Consider the following 25,938-nt stretch of genomic DNA (forward strand, 5'->3'; position numbering starts at 1 on the left):
TACATTGCAGAATAGTGTATATAAGTACACCGACTTACAAAGCACCATTACTCGCAAACCTTAGACCCTGCGCGCAGCCTTTCGGGGTATCGACTACTTCATAATATCATAATATTATAAGTACGTCGTGTTTAATCATTTCGGTATCGTTAGTTCCGCGATAAAACATTAAAACGTGTAACCATATTTAATATACGCGAATGTTTTCTCATAATTATTATTTATACGTACGTGGTTGACTCGGACTTGTCCCGCATCTCGAACGGATCGTAACGCGGCTGCCTCTTGCCGCCTTTGCGACGGCGTCCGCCAACCTTTCCGTTGGCATCGGTCTTTACGCCGTTGCCGCCCGAAATGATGTACGACGTAGCCGTCGCGGTCCCATCGCCCACACTTCCGCTGTTGCTGCTGTTGCTGCCGCTGCTCGAGTACTCGGTCAGCTTCATGCTGTAATCGTAATCAGAAATCATGAGGTCGTTGTCGATGATATTATTTTTGTTGTTGATATTGATGATGTTGTTTGCAGCGGTGACGGCGATACAACGCGACGATACGCATTGGCACACACGAAGACGGGACACGACGTTTTATTAGGAACGTGCAGGCACAATGAACGACGGCCGAACAATGAATAACCACACGCCGTACAAAGACGATGGCAGTTTTGACGACGATTAGCGTCGTACCGAGAGAGATGGTCGTGGCCCCGGAGAACGTAAAAAAAAAAAAAAACCCAATTCGATTACAATAATGTAGGTAATATTATTATTATTATTTCATCACGTACGCCCTCACGCGGCATACGCATACATCACATCATCCGCAAATTCGTTGTCGTAGTCTTAAGCGCTAATAATATATATTAAACGAATGTTTATATAATTGTATATATTATAATGTATAATATAATGACAGGTACTGTACGTCGATAGTAATTATTATCGCGAGTACCTACCTACGGGCTACGGGTACCTAACCTCCCATGTGACGTTACCTACGTGGCTACGTGTCATGTCGTATACGATTATCGGTGTTTTTGTATGTACCTATTAAAAAATCAGCAAACCATGTTTCCGTTTAATAGGTACCTGGATGGATGGCTGGCCGTCAGAATACGTTTCGCCCGCGCCGCACTGGGTCAATAGTAGGTATATATCGGAAAGCTCCGCGGTTTATTCGAATGTCGTGTAGGAGGTAGGCAATTGTATACCTAACATTACAGGTATTACCTATCTACGCAACGAGCACGGAAAATTGTATCGATCAGCGCGGATGTATATGTCGCACACCGACAACCGTGTCAAGCGAAACGGGCCGATGGTACGCAGAACGAAAACCCACGAACCAGACCATTGCAAGCTATTCTCGACAAGAATACGCCAATCGTACGCATAAATAGTACACGAGTGTAGGTAGAGACAAACAGCTAAAGACATAGGCACGCGCATAGTTTTGTAACGATAGCCAGCTAGTGTACGTACACTGTATGGCGTACCCGTACACATGGGCATAATACGCAAATGCATTAGTGAGTTGTGTGAAAAATGCGCGCACACAGGAGCCAAAGAATGTCACGTGTCCCCGAGAAACATGCGACGTTTTCCGCGCGCGTCGATATACGTACCATTATGTATGTATATTATTGCTGCAGTTCTCGGGGAACCTAAAACGGGTAATTATTAACGTTATTGAAATCGTTGTAATGTGTAGGTACGCGCGTTTAATGGTATATATATATATATATAACACATACACACACGTATAGCCGGTGCCTGTCCGTTAATTGTGCGATTCTAATGTGCACAATATGGTAAATAATGTTGTTATTGTGCACAATTCGTACGTATTATAATTATAATATGTGTTTACAAGATTATAACGCGCATACACACTCCTCTCACTCTGCCGCACGCACGATGCATTTACCGAATTAATACCGTCGTTTGTATATCACTATCAACAAAACGCGGGCGGAGATAAATACGATAATAGCACGCGTGTATGTGTAGGTACGACACGAGAAGAGATTAAAATTAAATTGTATAATAGAAAGTACGCGAGAGAATTCATTAGCGATAAATCTCGTCACATTGCCAAGTGATTCGCGTGATGATTTCCTAAAGAAATGTCAATGATTAGGTATATACCGCTGGCGTGTACCTATGCATTTTTCGAATAATCGAAATACGCGTGAAACACACGGACACCGGCGGCGCCGCCGGCCTGCAATTCACCGCAGTGGCAGGCTAATTATCGAATCGTGAGATCGATCTACGTCGATTTTTAATTATATATTTTATTTCGGACGTGTTCATCGGTGTTTTGATAATCCAATTTAATCGCATTTAAATTCGAGCGTAATAATGTATTGCTACTAGTGAAACGAGTCTTACGACAAGTCAGTGATATATAATAACTATGATAAGTAACAGGTATATATTATAGGTACAGCCTATTTAACAAAATTATGATGTACATAAAAAGTCGAAACGCATTGAATGCACAACCAGGTATCTGCAAAAGGTATACGGACCGGTACAGGTTGTGGCTGTGTACAGGGGTAGATAGTTGCGGGAATGTATCCCTCGCACCATCCAGCGCGTCTGATCGCCCCTCCTTCCTTCAAATCGTTTTTACCTGAATAGCAGTGGTCGCCACCATACGCATGGGGATGAAGCTAGGATGAAACTGAATAATAAGGCGCGGTGACGGTGCGCGATCAACAGAAAACATACATACATATACATACCTATATATATATATATATATATATATATATTATACTATACACACGTGAATAGGTGCACGTTTTTGGCATGAAATATAATTATTAATAATATTATGAACGCTGATGTGACAATCTAAATATCGAACGTTGTAGCATTAGACAGTTAACGTGACTTAAATTTCCGTTGAAAGAAATTTCAGAACGATGATATTGATTAGCTAAAATTGTTCTCAAAAACCAGCTATCATAATATTGCATTATGTAATCAATAAAAAATATATATTATTATGATATTTAAGAATATGCCCTTATTCCACGTTAAATGGTTATTAAACAGAAATTATTACTGTTTTATTCCAAGTTCATAACTTCTACAATCACGTATACCTTCTACTCACAATGATAATAATTTATACGCTGTATGCTAAAATTATTCTAGTTACTAAAATACAACTATAATATAGTTATACTCAACAAATGTGAAAATCGAAAAGTATACTCACGTAGACGATGTAGTTGATCCTCCGTTGGCAGCAGGATTGCCGTTCGTCACCATCAGCCCTAGGGTTGCTGGAATATCTATTGAATAAGTAGACGCATTGCGCTTGTAGTGTTGTTGTGGTGTTGATCGTTGATGTTGAGACATTGTTGATTGTGTCTGTGATGAATTAGGTAAACTACCATCGGAACCACCGCTTAACCGAGTATGTGTCGATGGCGCCCGTGAACTCCAATCCTCCACGTCATCTGTCAGCACTGCTGCTGGGTTATCCATTCCTAATATTGAGGTAATATCTTCTTGTGGTGAGCAAAATTAGACCAGCTGTATGTTTGGTGTTGGTACTGTTTATGGTCGATGATAAATTATGAGGTGAATTCGGCGATACCGTGCTAGTGGATGTGACGACGATGAACAACAACTAATTAGTTTGTGATTTTTGTCGCCTTATTGTTTGGTGCAGTTCTCTTGGTACGCTAAAACAATAACTGATATTAAATTTATTTTATTTAATATTAAAACGCTGAACACGTTCAGTTATATCAACTAGATTAAGATATTGTTGAAGCTCGGGCAGCATGGAATTTACAACTGGTTTTGGTTTCGAATCTGGAGAACTAGAACGATTACGTTTCAGTGATCTAACTGTAGAAGATAAAGACAATGATGTCGTAGGTGGTGGGAGTGATAGAAATGTATAGACACGTTTGTATGCGGATTCAGTGGTACAACATGTGATTATAACAGTATAGCATGTGATTTAAACGGTTCAAAATACATTTTTGACTGTATAACTGGCAATTTCGACTGTAAAACAGGTGATTTCGGTGGTACCTACCTCTGCGCACCTACCGAAATTCACGATTATGGCGCCTTCCGAGACTTATGCAATGATAAAACACGTAATAAATTTAGGAACTTAAGTAAAGAGGAGTGTGATTTTAGCGTGTTATTCAAATTCGATGGTTTTTCTGAAAATTGCGAAGTGGATGCTTGTATAGTCAATTTTTTTGGTGACATTTGTGTAACAGATAATAAAATGATTTCAAAAGTGCATAATCTATCAACAATGGCAACGTGATGATTCAGGTGGTGATTGGTCCGTCGGAAACGCCGGAATTGAAGAAAATTCCCTGTAGTAATAAGGATCGGAACCACGTTCATGATTGTTATAAAACATGTAGGAATCACAAAAACATAACTCGCAATGTAGCAAAAAAAAAAAATATGCAGTTATTTTTAATTCTAAAGCCATGGTAAATAATTCAAAAAAGTATTATAACGAAGGCGGTTCGGTTTTCTGAAAATATCGTAAATTCAATGAAGACCGATTGATCCAACTAATGCACTGTCAAATACTGTAGAGCATGAAAAAAATATAACATAGGCCCGTTGTACTACTCGAGTGTGTACAATATAAAAAGGTTTGGAACAACGATGACAGCTAACGATTGGACATAATGCGTCATCGGAGGGTGAGTGCAGGGACCTTGGGCATTGTTGATACGGCGACTACGTGATGCGTCATAGAGCGTAGGGAATAAAGATAGGACCACACTGAAAAATTCAGCCATCTATTGTGCTGGTAATTCTCTAGGGGGTCGATTGTGGGTAGGTGCAGCGAGGATAAGACCGAATACGTTATTTAATTTATTTCTGGGTTTTATCGGTGTTTTACATGTCCAAGTGAGTGTTGTAGGAACCGTATTAAATTGTTACAAACAATAATACACACGCGCCAGTCTTATAACTTGTAAGCATTTTTCAATTATACCCACACACATTCAAAAGAATTCCTATCGTAAAAATGTTCAGTTATATTGTATAAGCCATCCACATTCCATTCATGACCGTCACCCAACTAATTGTTTGACAGAAGAAGGAGTGACCGAATTCGATTGTTAAAAATACTATACAAACGAATATTTTCTGATCTCTTCGATAATCAAAAATATTTTTTAAAAAACTAGCTTAAGGGAGCGTACTTACGGCAAACAATTACATCGAAAACAAATTATAATCCGTCATTTACCTGTTATATTACCTAATAATACTTATTTAAAATTTTTAAAATACGTTTCTGTATTTCACATTAGAATCAGAATAAATATATTATTTTTAACGTTTTACACAATTTATAAATGTTTATTTAAGCGTTTCACTGCTTAACTTAATATTAAAGTATCAAAATTAAAATGAATAATTAACTTAACTCAACATTTATTATAGTAAGTATAAATCGAATTTGTTTCTTTTTTTTTTTTTTTAATAAGATCGGAAATTAATTTTATTTTATATTTACACTCTACTTAAATTTAACTGTACACTTTAGATTCTATAGTCTAAACGATACTTGAAAAAACATCGTTAAATGTTATAATATTAGAGTTGACTGATTGGCGGTGTCATTTGAACGAAATGAGAATTACAAATTAATAAAAGGATTCATCGGTATAATAAATAATATATTTATAGACTGCTGTAGTTTTGATTTGAAAATTATATAGCTTTGTTATACAAATGAAAAATAATTGCCAAAAAGATAACAGCTGCTATGACCCACAATAACAATTTACTCACAATATTGAACTTTTTAATTTAATTACACTGAACATTTATATACGTTTTAATTTAATATGTTTATCGAGTTTTTTTACGTAACCGTAACACTAACATAGTAACATAGTAACATACTATATAAATAAAAATAATTAGTTTCTTACGAGATAAGATAAGACTTCATCAATATTATCATATAAAGTACGATTTTAATTAAAAACAAAAATGTATCAGTAGGTACCGGAAACATTAAATAAAACGATTATAATAGATTCTATTAAATATAATTTTATTAAAAAAATCAAATCATAAAAAAAAAAAATCAAAATTAAAAACTTTGATATTATTGATGTTAATTTCAAAATAAATATTACAAAAATCGTTATGTAAATTGATAAACCTAATTAAAAATAAAATATGATATTAAAATGATTAATGATCAAAATAAGTAATTGCAAAATGCACTGGTTTAGAGATTCACGTCGAAACTTTGATGTATTTAATTAATTATATGTTTGTAGGAATAATGATATTCGATACATGTATCTGTATGGTTTTTTTCGACATAATATTTAGATATGATATAATGTATAATTGAACAATACTTACCATAAATAAAATCAATTTTTATTAATAAAATTTTTTTTTAAATATTTAATATGATAAATTAAAGCTATTTGGATTTTATATCTAAAAATAAAATTAAGATTGATCACAAGTTTCAAGCATTAACTATTTAACTCTCCCTTCCTTTACCAAAAAATATTTAAAAAAATCCTTTGGTAATAAATACTACAATTAAGTTCTTCAAAATAAATAAACTGTTAAATCGCTAAAGTCGTATCTAATATTATAATACATCATATCAGATTAGACCCGAGAGACTAATTTAGTAATTTTATTGTGGTTCACACTAAAACATAGATTGTAACGTAATGAATATAATTATTACAGACCTATATTTAAGTACTATATTATCACAAATAATCATTTATTTAAATACATTATAATTTTTCAATAACAAATAAACAGAGAATAAATCACTTAAATATTAGTTCATCGAATTTTGGCATATCAATAAAATCTTGATACTTTGAAACAAAAGCAACATGTGATATTTATTATTATTGTACCAAATGTATCTAGAATTACATAAATCATAAGTATATTTAAAAATATAAAAAGGGACAAGTTATAGATCACTATAACAATCTTTAGTTTATTAGTGTATTACATAAATATAATACATAAAAAAGACATACATTTTATAGCAATAAGGGATTTAAGATATATGTATAGTGTAGATAAAGTATTAAAAATGAAATTAATTTATCTGATTGCGATCACGATGTGTAAAAAATCGTAGAATAAATGGATTTCAGAAACAATATTGTTGTACTAATGCATCATAAAAATAATAGATACAATATTAATTTTTAAATGAATAATCGTTAAAAGACCAAGAATTGGTACCCATAATTATATTGAATATTTTTGTTAGTGTTTTAAGTATATAAAATATTGTATAAAGTATTTTAAGTATAGACTATAATAAAATTTTATTAATAAATAATAATGGTACAATAATTCTGAATAAATGTTAGTATAATCAATATAAGTGGTTTCTTACAAACGGCAACAAAAGAAATATGTATACTAACATTACTAACAAAAAAAATTCTCAAGGCCATGGTAAAGTATAATCATACAATGCACAAAAAATTTATAAATACGACTGTTAAAGTACCGCATGCATACACATACAAGATTTTTCAATTGAGTATTTACAGCCCCAGAAAAACTTTTATCGAATCGATAAATCTTAATTTATAGACTTAAAATATATAAAATGTAATATTTAATTTTATGATAAAATGAGTAGGTATTGAAAGAAACACTAGATAACTAACTGGAATTTAAAAATATCTTTGAATCTTTAATAAGTAATTTTTATTATAACTAAAATTACTATTCATCAATTATTTAATTTATTATAGTCTATTCATGTATTATATATCATTTATTACTTATTAGTATTACCTACATTAATATTTATCTAGGTACATTAAACATATTATATCATACATGTATAGAGTAGTACAATAATATGAAACATTTCTTTTTAGTCAGATAGATTAATGTAAAAAATGTGTATAAGGTGAACATCGTTTAAATTGTTTCATTTAAATACTAATTATTTATATACATTTTAGTGAATGTTCAATTAACATGCGCCACCTTCTATGCCTACATATATTTATACATATATAATCTCAAATTACAAAAAATTCAGTTGTATAATTTTTTTAAACCTTTTTGTAACAAAAAATTTTGATTATTCAATTTATAAATTTAATAATCTAGTACGTTTATTCAATTTTCAATATTTTATTACAGCCTATAGCTGGTATCGCTCTTACATAGGTCATAAAATAATTTATTTCTTCGAAAAACATATAGATATAGTTTGATACGATTTACAAATTATAGACTTGATTTGATGAACTTTTGACATATTCTATTTTATAGTTTATACATATTTTATTTACACTCGATAAACAGTGATTTATTTTAATTTTAACATTAACTATTTTATAACATAATTTAAAACACAATATTATATAATTTAAAGTTGGTATATCTTTTAAAGATATAAAAATTACACACATACGTTATATATTAGTTTCAGCTCAGAATATTGTATATATATTTAATATGCATATTTTATATTTAATACATTATAAAAGCTCAACCATAATAACACGTAATTTTATCAAACCAGTAGCAAAATTATAAATGAAATGAGTTAACTCTACAAATTGTACTCAATTAATAGTAATAATATGTTTTTTTATATAATATTTGTGTTTAACTATTAATATTTATACAAAGAAACTTATTTAGAAAATTTGTGAAAGAATCTCCTTTTAAATCAAATATCTGTTTTTCTACAGTGAATTCCCTAAAACAAATTTCTATTGAGATAAGTTTTGTTGTTATCAGTATTCAAGAAAATAAATATTTCACATCAAACATTATAGTTGTATACGAAATCCATTAAAACTTCCGTTTTAACAATAAGATACTCAACATTGTCGTGATTGGGTTCATTCCTATTATATTTTACATAGGCTTTTAAATTCTTATTTCAATACAGCTTGAAATACGATTTCACCCCCCACAATCTATTGAATTGTATACATGTATTATAAGTTATAACACGTATTATTAGTTTACATTTCCATTCTACAGGTGTTTATGTATAAATAATAGTTTTTCAAAAAGAGCACCGTATGTACCGTCGTTATAATACATATTATTTTAAAGGAATTCAATATCGCCTTTCTTAAACGTGCGATGTTGAAATTTATGACCAGTTGAATAGCAACATGTGGTTTGCTTAACAATATAAAAGGTTTCCGCACCCTTGATTGACCCAACCCTCCATGGCGACCCGCAAACTATTATCACGATTCTAACAGATATACAGCCTTTTAAACCACGGCTAATACATGTTGTGATGAATACTTGTGTGCATGCAGTGTATACCTATTAAATATACGTAGGTACCACATTCCATTCTATATGATAAAATACACACATGAAACATATTGCAAAAAAGACACGTGTGTGGTCTAAACATAATATGCTTAATATAATAAGATTTTTAATCTCAGACCTTAGTTCACATACATTTCAAATTTGTAGTATATTATAGACGTATAGCCTGGGGTGTATTAATGAAAATGTCATGGTTTACTACTATATAATGTATAAATACTGAAACTAAAATGAGAAAAAAATCATAATAGTTTTCAACAAATTTTGAACTTATAATACATTTTATTTATATATTTTATAGATTATGGTATTGTTTATAGATATAAACACGGTACACATCACATTAGACTCATTCACCATTTATATTTTTTATGACGATTAAATCACATTTTATTATTATTTATTATAGAATTAATAAACCTACTATATTACTATATATAAAGTATTTATGATATTTCAATGGATTTTACTACGGGTTATAAAAATAATTACAACAGATCAGGTGGTAAAAAAAATATAAATGTATTACATATCTAGGTTATAACTTTTAATTAGTACAGGATTACTAGTAATATCTTTTTAAGTTTGAAACTAAAATGCTGTTATTTTTGTTTGAATATAAAATTGATTTTTAATACTTAAATCTACGATTATACATTATCACTGTTCACTAAGTGATAACTAATAACTTAGCTACCAATTCAATTATAAGTACTAAAAATAATAAAATTATTTTTGAATGATTTACTTATTAATTTTTGTTGTCTAATTCATTGGTTCTCTACCAATATGATAAGTCACCATGAGGATCCAGTGTAGGAGTGACACAAAATACTTGGAGAAAATAAAAATAAAAGACAATTATTAATTTTTCGAATTTTGTAGAAACCATTAAGGTCATATATATCATTAATTTTTCATATTTTATACAATTTTTTATTATTTATCGATATTCATACTTTATTTTTAAATTTAAAATGACAATGTTTACTCAACACTACAACTAAAATAAAACGTGCAACTATTATATTTTTATGTATTGTATTTTTTTAAATTTGATATAATTTTTCTAAAATGAACAGTATAAATTGCTTAATATTCTATTGTTAGAGTGACGCAGTACTGGATGATTGTGGATAAGAGTGACATAAATCCAAAAAGATTGAGAACCATTGTTCTGATGGAATAATTTTAATACGTCGAATTGAGATTAAATTGTCAGTAATAATGATGTCATTTAATATAGCTTATTGATTGATTGAACTATGACTAATACAGAAATATTTTAGCATATTTTGATGATTTTATAGATATTATAATAATATATTCTTCAGTTATAATTATTTAGTATTGAAAATCGAACATTTTTATTTTTTATACTATATGCCTACTGCTTCAATTTTTTTAGCATTCCATATGATAGATATTATTAATACGTAAAATATTAGATTATGTAACATACTACTGATGTATTTATAATGTTTAAATAATAATAAATAATAATCAAATCTAATCAATATAAAAATATATATTAAATATAATATCTGAATGCCTCTAAAATTAATATTGTATTATACGTCTTAACAATTTATTATTTTTTATATTTATTAATTATAAACATAATTAACTTCTTTAATATTATATTCGATTAAAGATAAATTTATTTTAACAACTTATATATAATTTTAATAGTACTCGATTATTTTGTAATATTAATTATTATACTATTTGTGTTATTAATTAAATTAAGTTATTGATTGGGTCACTGCAATGAATTTGGTAAATTTGAATTCAATGATATATCTATCATCGTATGCCAAAAATGATTCAAAGCGGGAATGTCGGAAATGATTTTAAATTCTAATAAATTTTCGTATTTTTTTTATTTTCCACAGTTATTTTAAAAATCATTTTAAAACTTTTTCTACTTTTGACTCGCCTAAGAACAAATTAGAACTAATTTGCTATTAAAAAGCTACTCTAATTTAAACGGTTCATTATTTTTACTACAATAAATATCATCGGACACAAAAATAAATTTTTATTAAAATCAATACTTACATTCATCATATTGATAAATATCTGAAATGTTTAAAGATAATATAACCACGTAGGTTTTTATATGTATTTACTGTTTGGTATAGTTAGGTATACATTATCCTCGAACATACATAACATTTTATTAATGAAATATTATTATCCACAAATGTTAAAATTTATAGGTGATTTTAATTTACTATCATTTAATTTACTGTACTATTATATATACATTTTTATGATCGAAATTGTCATATATTCTATAAAATTATTATTTAAATAGATAATTTTACATTTTTTAGTTTTTAAATTACTCAAACTATTAAAATCTATGCATTCTTTTTCTAGTATACGTTTTGTTGACAAACTGTAATTGCACGTTAGTGTAATCAAACGATTAAAAGTATAATAAATTAGTAAGAGTGGTGTAACAGGTCACAATGTGTATAAATAATATGACGCTATTTAAATAGCAATCTGTATATAATATAAATTATCGAGACCATGAAAGATACATTTTAGTTTAACCTAGAATTTTCAATGACTTTTAAAAATAAAAAAATGTGCATATAAATCGGGTTATCGGGTTCGTGGTTATAACATGTTAATATTAATTAATTATAATCCATCAAAAACTTATTAACAGCCAGTATCAGTTATGAATTTATAAGCTCGTAGGTAATTTTTTTTCGAAGAGTAATAAAAATAAACCACCAAAAACCTTCAGCTGTAATTTAGCGATGTGGAATAGGGAAATATTATATCTATAGGCTATAATATTAGAGTCGGAAGGATTGAATACATAACATTTATAATGTTATGTAATATTTACATACCATAAAACGTGGTCTGCGGTCATTTGGAAACACAAATTTAACTAGGATTACATTTGAGTATATACGAGATGACCGCTACATAAAATATATAAGTATACAAGTACGTATAATGTACACGGAATCGAACTTGAGATTTAACGATCCAACTTTCAACTGCATATTTTATTCATGTTACTGTTAACACGAAAGTCATCATAACTTACTTGACAAATTATTTTTATCATCAAAATCATCATCATATTATAGACGAGCACGCGGTTAAGGCGGGTGTATGGATGTCCCTAATTTATTGGTGTTAGAGTTCGATTTTTTATTATACAAGTTTCCAAAGACAGTTACTTTCTATAGATAAATGTTACAGTCCCAAAATAAATATTGGTTTCTCCAAGATAAAATTAAAATGTCTGCTTGATATTACATCACTTTTTAATTAGGTAACCGTAATATTGATTTAAAAAAAAAAATGTTGATAACTCACTCGTGGAAAATAACTGTAATCAAACCTTAGCGTGTCTAGATGACAATCAATTGTATATAACTGGTCAGCTGCGGGGTGGCGAGGAGAAACATCAACTGATATGTACAGTGGTTTATGATTGCCCGTGAAGGTATAATAAACATAAACTATTAGTACGATCTAAATATACCTATAATTATCATAAGGTGTGGCAGTGTTACACGCTCAAGTATATCTCAGTAATCTATATTTAATTTTTTACCACTATTAGGGCTGTGCAGATGATTAGACGTAGATATATAACTCGGAAGCTGCACCTATATGGCTATATATTATATTATATAAGTATAGATACTTATTTATACCTAAGTGTAATACGCGCTAATAAGCATTTATTATACCGTATAATAATACTATTATAATAATAACCACCCTTTGACACAAACGATAGGTCGCACAATCCCGTCGACGTCCGTCTGACCACTTGTCAAGACGCTGTGGCGTATCGGTTCGTAGCGCACAACCTACGCGCGCTGACAAATTATCATTAATTTTGTATTGCACAATGCACGCACATCCGTCGACATATAAATGCGTTATGTGTCGGATACGTAGCTGTGGGGGTATTCATCGTAGTCGTAATTATGTTGTATTATTATTTATTAGTAATTAAATACATGTCGTCGTGTCGATACAATATCCTACACCCGCGATGATGATTGTAATAATATGCATAACGATATGCATACATCACGCCTCGCCATTCACCCGACGATTAAAAAAAAAAAAAAAAAAAACTGAAAAATACACAAAGGTGTTACTCGAATGTGTTGTATATAAATTATTAATTATTAAACGTACTGTTAATAATAAATAATAGTCATAAATACTCATAATCGCGTGTTTAAAACGATTTCGCAGTTCTAGTATAAATACTGGCCAAGAATGATTTTTTGAGAAGTTCAATTATTCAATGTAATGAGAAATTCTCATTCCATGTTGGAAAAAATTTTAGAAATTAGTTTCGATTTACATTCAATCTGTATATTAAAATTTATCTATGACTTGTGCCCGAGTGACCAGATCACGACTCTTATAAACACGCTTACAATAATAGAATTATTGTATTGTACCGCCGCCGCACAGTATTCCGTATTTAGTATAATATAATAGACCGTATAATATTATTAGCATTATAACTCATTATTACCTAGTTTATTCCTACTTCGCATTATTGTACGTAATTTTACGTAAATATCGTATCGTTATTATTACGTATCGTACTTGCGGCTTATTGATTTAACGGCGGCGGCGCTTATTGAATATTAACAGCGGCATTGACGTGACCTTAACACACATACAAATGATTTCGCGTCGGTTGTTTGACGACCGCACGACGGCGGGCACGATATGGAGGTATTTATGAAGTTTTATACGTTGTTTAACGACGCGCGCATTCATATACACCTATTATATAAACCATGGCTACTTAACTGCGGCGGCGGCGTCTCATTAATAATTAATAATAATAATAATACTTAATATACCTAAACGGGTAGAGGTATATACAATATAAGCTCGCGATTATTGTATCACAAACATATTATTATAACTAGACCTGCACCGGAACTACTTATACGTTACACTGCACAACGAATTATACAACACGTACATCGTCGATGCTATTGTACATATAATATGCTATATGGTGGGTATACTGCTCGTAAACTTACATAGTGACTCTGCTGTTGCAACAATTTATTGTTTATATTATAGGTAATATTATAATATACTCGTGTTAAATCCACGATGACCATTATCAGCTATTTAGTGTGTATAAAAAAAATATCTGCATTATAAGTTTTAATATGAATACATGTTGTTGATAACCGTTCAATTTTAATTTACTTATAAGTAGGTAATACTGTCGAACAACAGGTTTTACTGTCTCAAGTATATTTTAAACATTGTTCATTATTAACTCAATATGCATACTGCATATTATAATGATGTGTGTGTGTGAGTGTTTTTGTAGATTTACAGTCACCGCTCAGATACGTTTCCGTAATAATTTATAAGGTACCTTGCCTACAATAATAATTGTATAATATAGGTATTATGTATTATATAATATTATGTAGGTAATAACTAAAGGAATAATAAACGATGTAACGAAGACAATTGCGGTAATTGAAAAATTATATACGCGGGCGCAAAATGACACGACTTTTACGACCATTATCGTCATTATTCAGTTATTATAGTTATTAAACAATAATAATATTGTTCAAAATAAATCGGCTTATTGTCTTCAACTATTGTCTTCATCGTGTAAAAACAACCAACGACGACCACGACTAAGATGACTCCACCAAAGACAATGTCGTCGTATCATCTAGTAGTAAATAAATTCTATTAGCTATGATGGTATAATATCTACAACGAATAAAAAATGCGTGGGAGCTTTAATCCTCGTTTGTTAGTTGCCCTTCATACCTACATAAACACATCTCATAACCCCACAAAAAATTATGCACGGAAAATAAAATTATAAAACTCGTTATAAACATTAATTTAATAATTTACTTAAATTATAAGTATTTGAAATAGATTTAAAATTAATTAATAATTGCGACGAAATAATCATTTCTATTGTTTAAAATCTCATATACCTAATACCTAATATGAATATGTACACACGAATGAATAAAAAACTGGGGAAGTCAATCTTCAATATAGTAAGTTTTGAGTGTAATTATACCTATAACGTCTATCGACATTGATGAGTAGGTCACTGTAATAGATGTGTTGAATTTGAATTCAATGATAAATCATTGCATACGAAAATTAATTCTTAGCGAAGACGATGCGTCAGCCTCTATTTCAAAAAGTATTTTATAATTTATTTATATTACTATGGTAATTTATTTTTCTATTTGTAATTCGGTATGTTAAACTAATTATTTCTAAACATATTGGATGTATCAATTATATATTAATTATTATTGTATTATATCATATATTATTGTTTATATTAATAAATCATTACCGATATACCTCGGAACGGTGTAATTAGGTTCATGATAAAAATATTAAATAGTTTAAAATTGGTTCAAATATTTTAAACATTTTAGAGTAGGAATTTACAGCTATAAGTTTTTGGATTTTAACAAAATAAACAAAACCGATCTTATCCAAAACTGGTGTTGTACAAAAATTCTTGTTTTTCTGCGATGTTCCTAATTATTTAAAAAAAATTATACTATTCCTATTGAAAATTTTTCACTTTTAATTCCTTGCCTTTTGACAACAACAAAACAAAGTTCCAACTATAGATCCAATTAATAATTTTTTACCAGAAATCATTCTCGATATTGACGTTACACTCGGTGCAGCTGTTATTGTATATTTGTAGTTAACTATTCACTATATTAGCATTAAATATTGATTAATTTATGTATGTTGTTTATAATATACATAATTATGTTTTATTTTATATATAATATTATATTACAATATAATATAATATATCATATTGTGATAAATATAATAGATATTAAATTATATTTTTTAATTCAATAACAAGCGTAAATACGTGTGCACAGGGGCAGAATAGGCAAGAATTGCTACACTAAAACATTTTTTTTGATGGATAATTAACCGTGATAGAAGGTAATAAGTACTAAATAAGTACTCTTATAAGTTATATATTGTGTTGTCTTTCGTTTAAGTACATTTTCAAAAATAATGGTCATAACTTATTACAGGAATTAATGATATTGTATTAATAAAAAAATAGGAATATCAATTCATTTTATCTACAAAAACACAATGTATGTTCTGCAGTACCTAGTTGATAATTACAACATATATATTAGTTTATATAAATCTTGTGTATTTTCGTTTTCGTTTATTTATTATTTTATAAAAGATTAAAATGCATACATCAAACCATTTTATAGTTTTTTTTTTTTTTTTTAGAGATAATTATTTGTATTGCGTAAGAATAAGATTTCATTGTGAAACTTGAAGTCGAGTAAAAGAGTGGTTTTATTTTAAACTGGCATTTATAAAAAAAAAAAAAAATAGAAAATGAACCATATTACATCATACTGCACCTTGAACCTCTGCAAACTGTGCACGCCCATAATTACTAGTGCGATATTTAAAAATGTATAATTTTATTGTAGGTATTCTTAATTTAAATTTCAGCAGGTATAGCTAGGTCACTACAAATTACAGAAATAATAGGGAAAAAATCTAAACAATTACAGCTTTGAAATTTGCTTAATATTTTGCATGAAAATTATAATAAAAATTTTATTTTTTTGTCCAAAGGGTTGGTTCACTATAAATATGTTTTAGAAGAATAAAACCAAAAATCAGTAATTTAAAATTTATTTTTGGAATTTTTAACTTTATTTTTTTTCTTAGTACGTTTAACAATTTTATCAGAAATGATTATACCATATTTTTTTTCTTTAAAACTAGGTATACAACGTAATAATGGTATAAGTTTCAATAAAATGTATCACATTAGAAATTATAAGGAATTTCTTAACAAATATCAAATACATTTATCAAAAGTGCTTATATAAAGAAAAATAATAATAATAATTAAGTAAATAAACAAATTAATCAACGTTAAAGTAACATAAGCAAAAGTTATATATTTTTTTTATCAAGTCTTATTTTTTATATTAAATGTTAAATTATTTTCATTATTTTTATCGAATTTGAAAATATGATTTATAATTACATGCCCGTGTATTCGTGGTCTTTGTAAGATGTAATGAATGCGGATGCAGATGCTCTAAGTGTATATTGACGGCTAAATAAAATCCATGCAGCTCATATTATAATGTTGTCGCCTAATGAAATTTGCATATTGTTATACTCCACGGCCATCAATAATAATTGCTTTTTATCCAGTTTATTATACCATAATATTGTTCGTACCAATTATATGTATAGGGCTTGGATTTGAATTAAAATTGCAATTATTTCTGAGAACCTTCTCATTGTTTTCTATTAATATGTTTCGAAAAGGGAAATGTATGCAATTTTAAATATTTTTATTATTTTACTGCAGTACCTAATGAATGTTAATAACATTACTTATTTTTACAATATGAGCTAATTATTTAATTATATCTATAATTTATAAAATGTTGGTACATATTATATATGTAGGTAAATATACTGTATTTTACAGAAAAAATTTAAATGTAATGATATCTTAACCTTATAAGGTATATTATACTAATACAATTTTTAAAAACCAAAAATAATTTTTTTTTTAAATTTATTTAACTAAAATTATAGTAAAACTAAAAAAATATTATTCCAAATTTACCTCATATTAATTTTTTACAGCGTTAAGATTAATGATGTTCGTTTTCTTCTTTATAATTATAACATTATATTTATTTTATTAGCCTATAGTTATTTTAAAATATAATAACATGAACTAACTCTAAATTCTAAGTATATAGGTATTCTAACGTCTTACATATCCGTATACTATCATAAGAATACACTTACCCCCACGGCTTGCTATAGTATTTTTAATTTTATGTATAAAATAATACTATAAAGAGAAATATAAGCTTGTTAAGTCAAATTAAGATTTACAAAAAAGTTGAGTTTTAAAATATTAAATTCCTATGCCACATTAAATTCTAAAAAATTAATTTTAAAATAAAATCTAAGTACATTGGATACATTGATTTATATTCATCTATGTGATCTAATTAAAGTCATTATTTTTTAGTTAGTTTTTATTTTATATTATATTCTTTTTAAGTATTATTTATACAACGATAATTGAACTAAACTTTGATAAATATACCTACAATTTTTAAAATAATTTAAATTATTATGTATCATATAGACATATCGATACCTATCACTTAATGAATGTAGCCCATACGAGTATATAGTATAGTTTTACACCTTCGAAGTAGTAAAAAAAAAAAACTTTTGAAAATAAATAGAAGATAAATATTTAAAAATAAACTCTTATTCGATTTGATGCAATACAAAAAGTTTGAATTAATGTATAATTTCTAATTAGATTCTTCAAGGATTAAAAATAAAAACATTTGTTCGTATTTTATATGCATGTTCACTAGGTGCACAAGTTCATATAACAGTATACTTTTAGCCTATAGGTTATAGGTTAGGTTAAGTGAAAACGATACGAACAAATAGAAGAGAAAACGAAACTATCTATATTTCATGAACATTGTAGTATATATAAATATAATACACCTGCAGCGTTTCACCAAAACGATAATCACGTATAAAACACACAAATACACAATGCAGCGGTACTTATCGTCAAACGGCATTCGGATATCAACAATTAAAATAATTGTTACAGTCAGATAATAAAAATAATAATTATTATTATTATTATAAATGCGTTGAAGCCGTGATAGATCAAGTTTGTGCATGTATATTTTATGTGCGCACTGCGCGCATATACGGAGAAATTTTGTCAAATCGGCTTCCCGCAGACGTGCCGCCGCCGGTGCTTCCAAACTTCATTATTGTTACCTGGCGAGTGGCGACGACTTCAGGGTTTCATGTCTACACCAAGCACTACATCATTGAGTCATGAAACAGAAGTATGTTCATTTTATGAGCTACCGTTTGTGTATATAGATAATCCCCCCCGAGTAACCCAATCTGGTCTGATACGTAAATTAGAGTTAGTCGCTTACTGTGAAACGTAAAGTGTATAATTTATTGTATTTACAATGCATTATAACAGGAGATATATAGGAATAAATAAAAAAAATAAATAACATTGAGAGTATATAGACAATATGAAGTGAATACTGAATATCCATAGAAATCGGAATTGAACGAAATTAATTTTCCTTCTGAAAGCAAAAACATCGCTATCGAGATGAAAAACCATCATAATTTAGACACAATATTTTGTGGTTATAAAAAACCGATCTCATGCTATAGACAATAGTATCCTTCTCACTTCCCTATCACGCGTATAAATTTCCTATTATTGTGTTTACTGTTTATTGATATTATCATTATTATAATACAATCGTGTCATAATATTGTAATATTTCAAAAAATAATAATTTTTTTACATAATTTATTATTGTATCTATTTTATATATCACATATAATACACATTGATGATAATAAGCAAATGCCGCTTATTTTATATTGTTGTATTTTTCATAATAATAAACGTCCGTACATTGTGTGCGATCGTGGTTCGCCCTCGCCACGGTGTGTTTATATTATTATTATTATTATTATTATTAGGTAGGTTATAATATGGTCGTTGTTTTTGTTTACACGCAGAAAACCACTCAATACACGATGACGCTTTTATTTTTTATTTTTTTTTGTACCTACTATTATTATTTACGTTTTACTTTTAAAATTCGTTTTTTTTTTTCACTCTTATTATTATAATAAACTCAGCGGCGGCGGCAACAATCACTTGTTCGGGCCCGAGCGAGGGCACGAGCTTTGCTCGCGATCGCGATCGTTCGACCGCAACGGCACGGCGGCGCGTCGTTATATCGGCGTACATGCGACCGCGACCGCGTCTTACCAACGTCGGTGTATTGCCTATATACTCGATCTGTTTCACCTTGGCCCGTCGGCGAGGACACCGTAGCCGGTACCCGCCGTCACCGCCACAGCAGCCACGGCCAAGAAGTCGTACGCCGGCGTATAATAATAATAATAATAATAATAATAATAATAATAATAAAAATAATAAAAATAAAAAATTTAATAATAATTTAATATATCCATCATTATATTATTATTATTATTATTACTTAATATTACATGGTGAGCGTATAGGTCGTAATGTGTGCGTGTGTGTAAATTTGTGTTGATATATTATATTATTTGTTATTAAATTTTTATTGCATTAAAGTTGTGCGTGTATCTACCTATTACGCGACCATTATATTATTATACTTGATATTATTATTATTACGATTAAAACCATTACGGTGACGATTATTATTATTATTATTATTATATTCTCGTTATCGGCGGCGGCGCCGACGATAGTCGCCCTTCAATCGTGGCTGATGAAAAACCGCGAAATCTCAGCAATAATTACGACGATAGTCGTAATAATTCATAATAATGGGACTCGGTAGTTTGGATATATAATAATAATAACAATATCATGTAACGTCGATATTGGGCGCGCCTATATAATAGAGTCCTGTGAATAGTATTTTTTATACTTTCGCGCGTATACACTTATCGGCAGCGGTTTTCTTTCCAAACCTTAATATAATTATTATCATTATTATCTACATTACATACTCTCGTGCATATAGGAGTGTAGGGCGAAGGTGCACTTGCACGTGTATGTGAAAGAGTAAAATAGCAGCTCATAGGGGAATTTAATATCTTATAGACCATAATAGTTATATCTATATAATATTATATGATATGTATAGAAATAATCTCTCGTATATTTAGCTCAAATATAGTAGTGTGTCGAAAATAATTGAAGGTACAGAAACTGGTTCGTGAATGCATTACCATATGTATATATTTCACATAGGCGTGCGATTGACAACAAATTTGGTCGGTGATCTATTTTTTCCATTAATGATAGGTGTTATACCTACGACATTACAAATACACGCAATAATGATAATTAATTTACAAGTGTACATGATGAAGTTGAAGTAATGCATATTGTATTGTGCAGCTATACTACATGGGTACACGTCCACAGGTGCGTTTGTATGCAACAGGTTTGCTGCAACCTGTAGTAAAAGTATAATATATACACCGGAAATATACGAATTTCGATATCATGAAAACACAGGTTCGATGGCTTGCGATTTCAAAACGGTTAAAACACCGAGAAAATTATAAAATTATTTGATAAAATTATATTATCTACTTGTATCTAAACAAAAAAAAAAAAAAAAATTATCTATTCCTACCTGCGTATTTTTTGTTAAGCTATTATTATGCGCAGTTTATTTAAATAAAGATGATGATAATAATAATATAAAAATAATATAAATATTAAATATTCTACGATTTTTTTTCACGGAATATTAATGTATAAAACTATAATATATTTCGAAATTTCGAAATTTTAATCGTCGAAGACACTACAATGTAAATATATTATGTTGCATATGTACAGGTCATCAATATTCAGCGTTTGCGTATAAGACACAATCACAACAGCTAGTACAGCCTCAACTTAATAGTAGTTTTCTCCATAAGACTGTTATATCTTTGTCGCCATCATTATTACATATAGGTAGGCATTAAAACGGGCTGTGGCATGTCCAAATGGCAAGTGGCGACTATGAAACAACAAAAACTCTGCAGTAGGCATAGTTTGTTTTCGAATTTGAATATTCAAATGTATTTATGAGAAAATGTAGACGCCGCTATAATGTATCAATCGGACACTCATATAATGATTCCGGATTTTGAATAGTGGTATTTCTTGATTTCATAGCGGTAAAGCTATTATGAAATTCAAAAAAAAAAAATGAGCGTCACACCAACACGCGCCTACCAATTACAACGATAGTTGGTACGAAATGTTTATAAAAGTTACACAATGCACGACTTTATATAGGCGTAGTACGCACTATTATAATATTTTAATAACGTGTGCGCGCCTATAATTTATTGTTAGTATAAAAAAAATAACGATGATAAAAAATTAAAAAAAAAAAAAATACAGGTCGAAGAACGTCGAAAATGGCCTAGTATTTACTATTTACATCATATACGACCGCGTGATATATACACGACGAACACGTATGAAACAACAACTTTGACGAAAACTGCCTATCAATTTACATCACACGCACATAATAATGATAATATACTATGTACAATTATGGTGGTGACTGCCGACCGGACAACAACACACAATTTCCAACGAAAATGGACAATTAATTTACATCATACGTATGCAAGTTTTAAAGACTATTCGATACGAAATCTATATACGAATAATGATTACGATTATAATGAACAATACAATGTCGCACAAACATTACCATTAAACATAATGAGTAATGACGATGATGGTGACTGTGAACGTGAAATCATCCACTATTGGCTATACGCCTATATCACACTATTATATACCAAACTTTCGTAATATTTTTATGTCTTCTCAGGCCGTACAACTCATGTATAATAATATCTATTATGTATTAGTACCAGTATGTATAAAATTGTTTTTTATACCAATCTATGCAAATTATGTCAACAAGATATTATTTAAATACGAAATGTCTCGAATAATCTAAGTATATAATTACCGGCCCGCTTATTGTGTTTCGGTCGCATAATTTACTTTCATCTCATAATACCCACGTTATCTTTCAAAATGCACGCATAGAAGCATACAATAATATACTCGCACGTACTAATCAAAACATTTCACGATTCTATCAAACTTTTTGTAAATAACAAGACTACGGTTTTTTCTGCAAATCCTCTCGAGAAATTGTTGGTATTTAAAATCAAATTGGAATCATGACCGGCATTAAATATTATAATACATTCGCGATAGTTATTGGTTAATGAAACTAACGACTCAAATTCAATAAATTCCAACTGAAGAAAATTGTTCTCAAAGTGTTCGAAAAATAAATTGTTTTCACTATAGTTCCACGTAATTTATTATTTTAATTTATAGTTCTAAAATGATTTACAAATCAACATACACATCGTAACAAATATAGTAATTATACTAATTAGATAAAAATAAGATTTAATAAATCATAAAACTCTTTAATAGATATTATTATCTAATCAAACTTAACCTTAATTAATAATTTCCTTATTTTGTTAAATGTCTTGGTCATATAAAATAATTATAATAAAATAAATTAATAAATACCTACTAAAACATATTTTATTCAATAAGATAAACAAAATTGTATTTAGATAAAAAATTTGTTTTAAAAAAGTTATCAGAATAATAACTTAATACGAGGATTTTTTTTTTTTATTAGAAAGTTCCTCAACCTCAAGTTACCTTGATACAAATTTAACTTAAAGAATCATACCAGATTACATGCTCCATTGTTTAACTATTTAAGTATATTTTAATAAATCATCTTAGTTTCATTATTAATATTTTAAAAGTAATTTTACTTATATATGTTATATAGTATTATTTATTTAGGTTCATTTCATAGTCACGCGTATTATACGTGTATTTTTATTTGCACGCAGAACATTGTTTGAGTTTATACGTGCTACTCCGGCAATCGAAACACACGTGCGGAAGAAAACGCGAGACTGTAAAATGGATTCTAATACGTCTAATTGTCTAAATTATTTTTTATGTTCACCAAATAATCCATAAAAAAAAACTAGATACTTTATTTAAAAAATGATAATATTCATCTAAAGAAAAATGTTTAGACAAAATTAAAATTAAACATTATGATATTATTGTTATAACACAATATTAATACAATAATTAGATACATTGTTATAATTATTATGTACATAAAAAATAACTCTCACCCAATAATAAGGTCCCCTTTATTAGAAGGTCTATTCTGTAGCCGTTCATATATTTAAAAATATTTAATCTATTACCTTTATATTGTTACCGGAATCTCATTATTGTAACATTAAAATTTATGGGTTATCTAAGTGGTTAGTGTATTTAAAATTCTAAAATTTCGAATCAAATAGTACAACGAGACTCCTATAAATGTTCACATTTTTACATAATAGGTAAAATAATTTATTTTTAATTTTAAAGATAATAATATGATACTTCTCCTAACGTTTGAAAAACGGTAAACTAAAAATAGCAGTTATTATTTCAAATTTATTAATTGACCATTTTAATAAGTCATTTTTTTTTTTTTTTTTTTAATACGTTAAGTACCCATTTAATTCAAAAAATTGTACAAAATAAAAGTAAAATAAAGCATTAAAACCTAAGTTCTATGTGTTCGAAATCCGTAAATCCCAAATCGACATTTTTTTTTTCTACCGAGCCGAAACGAAACCGTCAAAATCATAAACGATATACACAATATAACACATCATGTAATAATATTATATACCGATGATTATGACGATTCGCGCAGACACTACTTAATAAAATAAAATATAAAAAGAACAAAATGCGTATTAGGTACCTTGAGCAGATGGTGCAGGCGAATTTGCGCCGGGTTCCGCGATCACTCGCCGCAATCGTCACTGTGCAGTCGGTGTTCTTGTCTCGGGCGTTTGATGCTTTCGCTACGAGCACACCGTGTACCGCTCGTATGGTATACTTGTACAGCGGCTGCTGCTGCTGCTTCCGCACGCGTAGACGCACCGCCGTCGTCGCCTTCCGTTACGCTCAAACTAGTCGTGCGCAGCGCTATTGATCATTCTTTGCAGCCGGCGTAGTAATATTATTACGATAGGTCGGAGTGCATCTATTGGTACAAAAGCCGGATATGTGCGTGCTAATACTGTTACGACGAGATGCAGCGGATATCGAGAATTTCGTGCTGGACATCTGCGTTTGCGGTGCTGGGAGTATTGGTGATGTTGGCGCGATGACTGCTGCGACTGCAATGCGGTTTCTGCTATATAGTGTGCGGGACCGGATAAATGAATGATCGACGAAAACAGTATATTATATAGAGCTAGATATGATCTATACGCGTACGAGCGGTGGCGGCGGCGAATCGGCGAGTCGGAAGGACTTTCGTAGACTACTGTTATGGATGCGGTGGAGGTGGAGCAGGTGGCGGTGGTGGAGGTGGCGGTCGCCGATGACCGTGGTGACTGCCGGTCACTATAATAATTTAATATCGCATATAATAACATATATATGTATATATAGTCACCATATATACACAATGGGTTTATTACATAAACACTGCAGGTATCACTATATCATTATACCTACGCGATTACGAGAACGAAATATACGTTAGATTATTGTAGAGCAAACGCCCGCGCAAATTATTATTAAAGTTACTAAAATATTATGGTCGGCAGCACTCAACCTATAACGATCTATATAATACTATTATTATAACAACTTTAAATAAGTATATTGCCCAATTATATTATTTAGGTACGATGGCCGCGGTGATATCGATCAATATTAATTGATCGAGTGAGGGCCACTTATACACAAATACGTTGCGTACATACGTAAGTACTATAGCAGCATATTATCATTACTGGCGTTAGTGTATATAGGCTATAATATTTTATGCTATATAGGTGTACA

At 29.5% G+C, this 25,938-nt stretch overlaps 1 protein-coding gene across 2 annotated transcripts in view; it reads right to left on the bottom strand.

Annotated features, from left to right (window-relative positions):
• LOC112603183 (proton-coupled amino acid transporter-like protein pathetic) overlaps nt 1-25,340 on the bottom strand; it is a 39,018-nt gene extending 13,678 nt beyond the window's left edge. Inside the window, exons 1-3 of one of the 2 annotated variants that reach the window (XM_025351643.1) lie at nt 24,845-25,340; nt 3,232-3,703; nt 232-447 (exon numbers count right to left, since the gene is read on the bottom strand). In XM_025351643.1, the coding sequence (XP_025207428.1) occupies nt 232-447; nt 3,232-3,503 (488 nt within the window). In that variant the 5' untranslated portion in view covers nt 3,504-3,703; nt 24,845-25,340. Of the gene's footprint in view, nt 1-231; nt 448-3,231; nt 3,716-24,844 lie in introns of both variants that reach the window. The other variant, XM_025351644.1, reaches the window with a different exon arrangement.
• Nucleotides 25,341-25,938: the final 598 nt, after the last annotated feature.

The sequence above is a fragment of the Melanaphis sacchari genome, unplaced genomic scaffold (genome assembly GCF_002803265.2).
Source record: "Melanaphis sacchari strain LSU unplaced genomic scaffold, SCAv2.0 Contig9_pilon_pilon, whole genome shotgun sequence".
Classification (NCBI taxonomy): domain Eukaryota; kingdom Metazoa; phylum Arthropoda; class Insecta; order Hemiptera; family Aphididae; genus Melanaphis; species Melanaphis sacchari.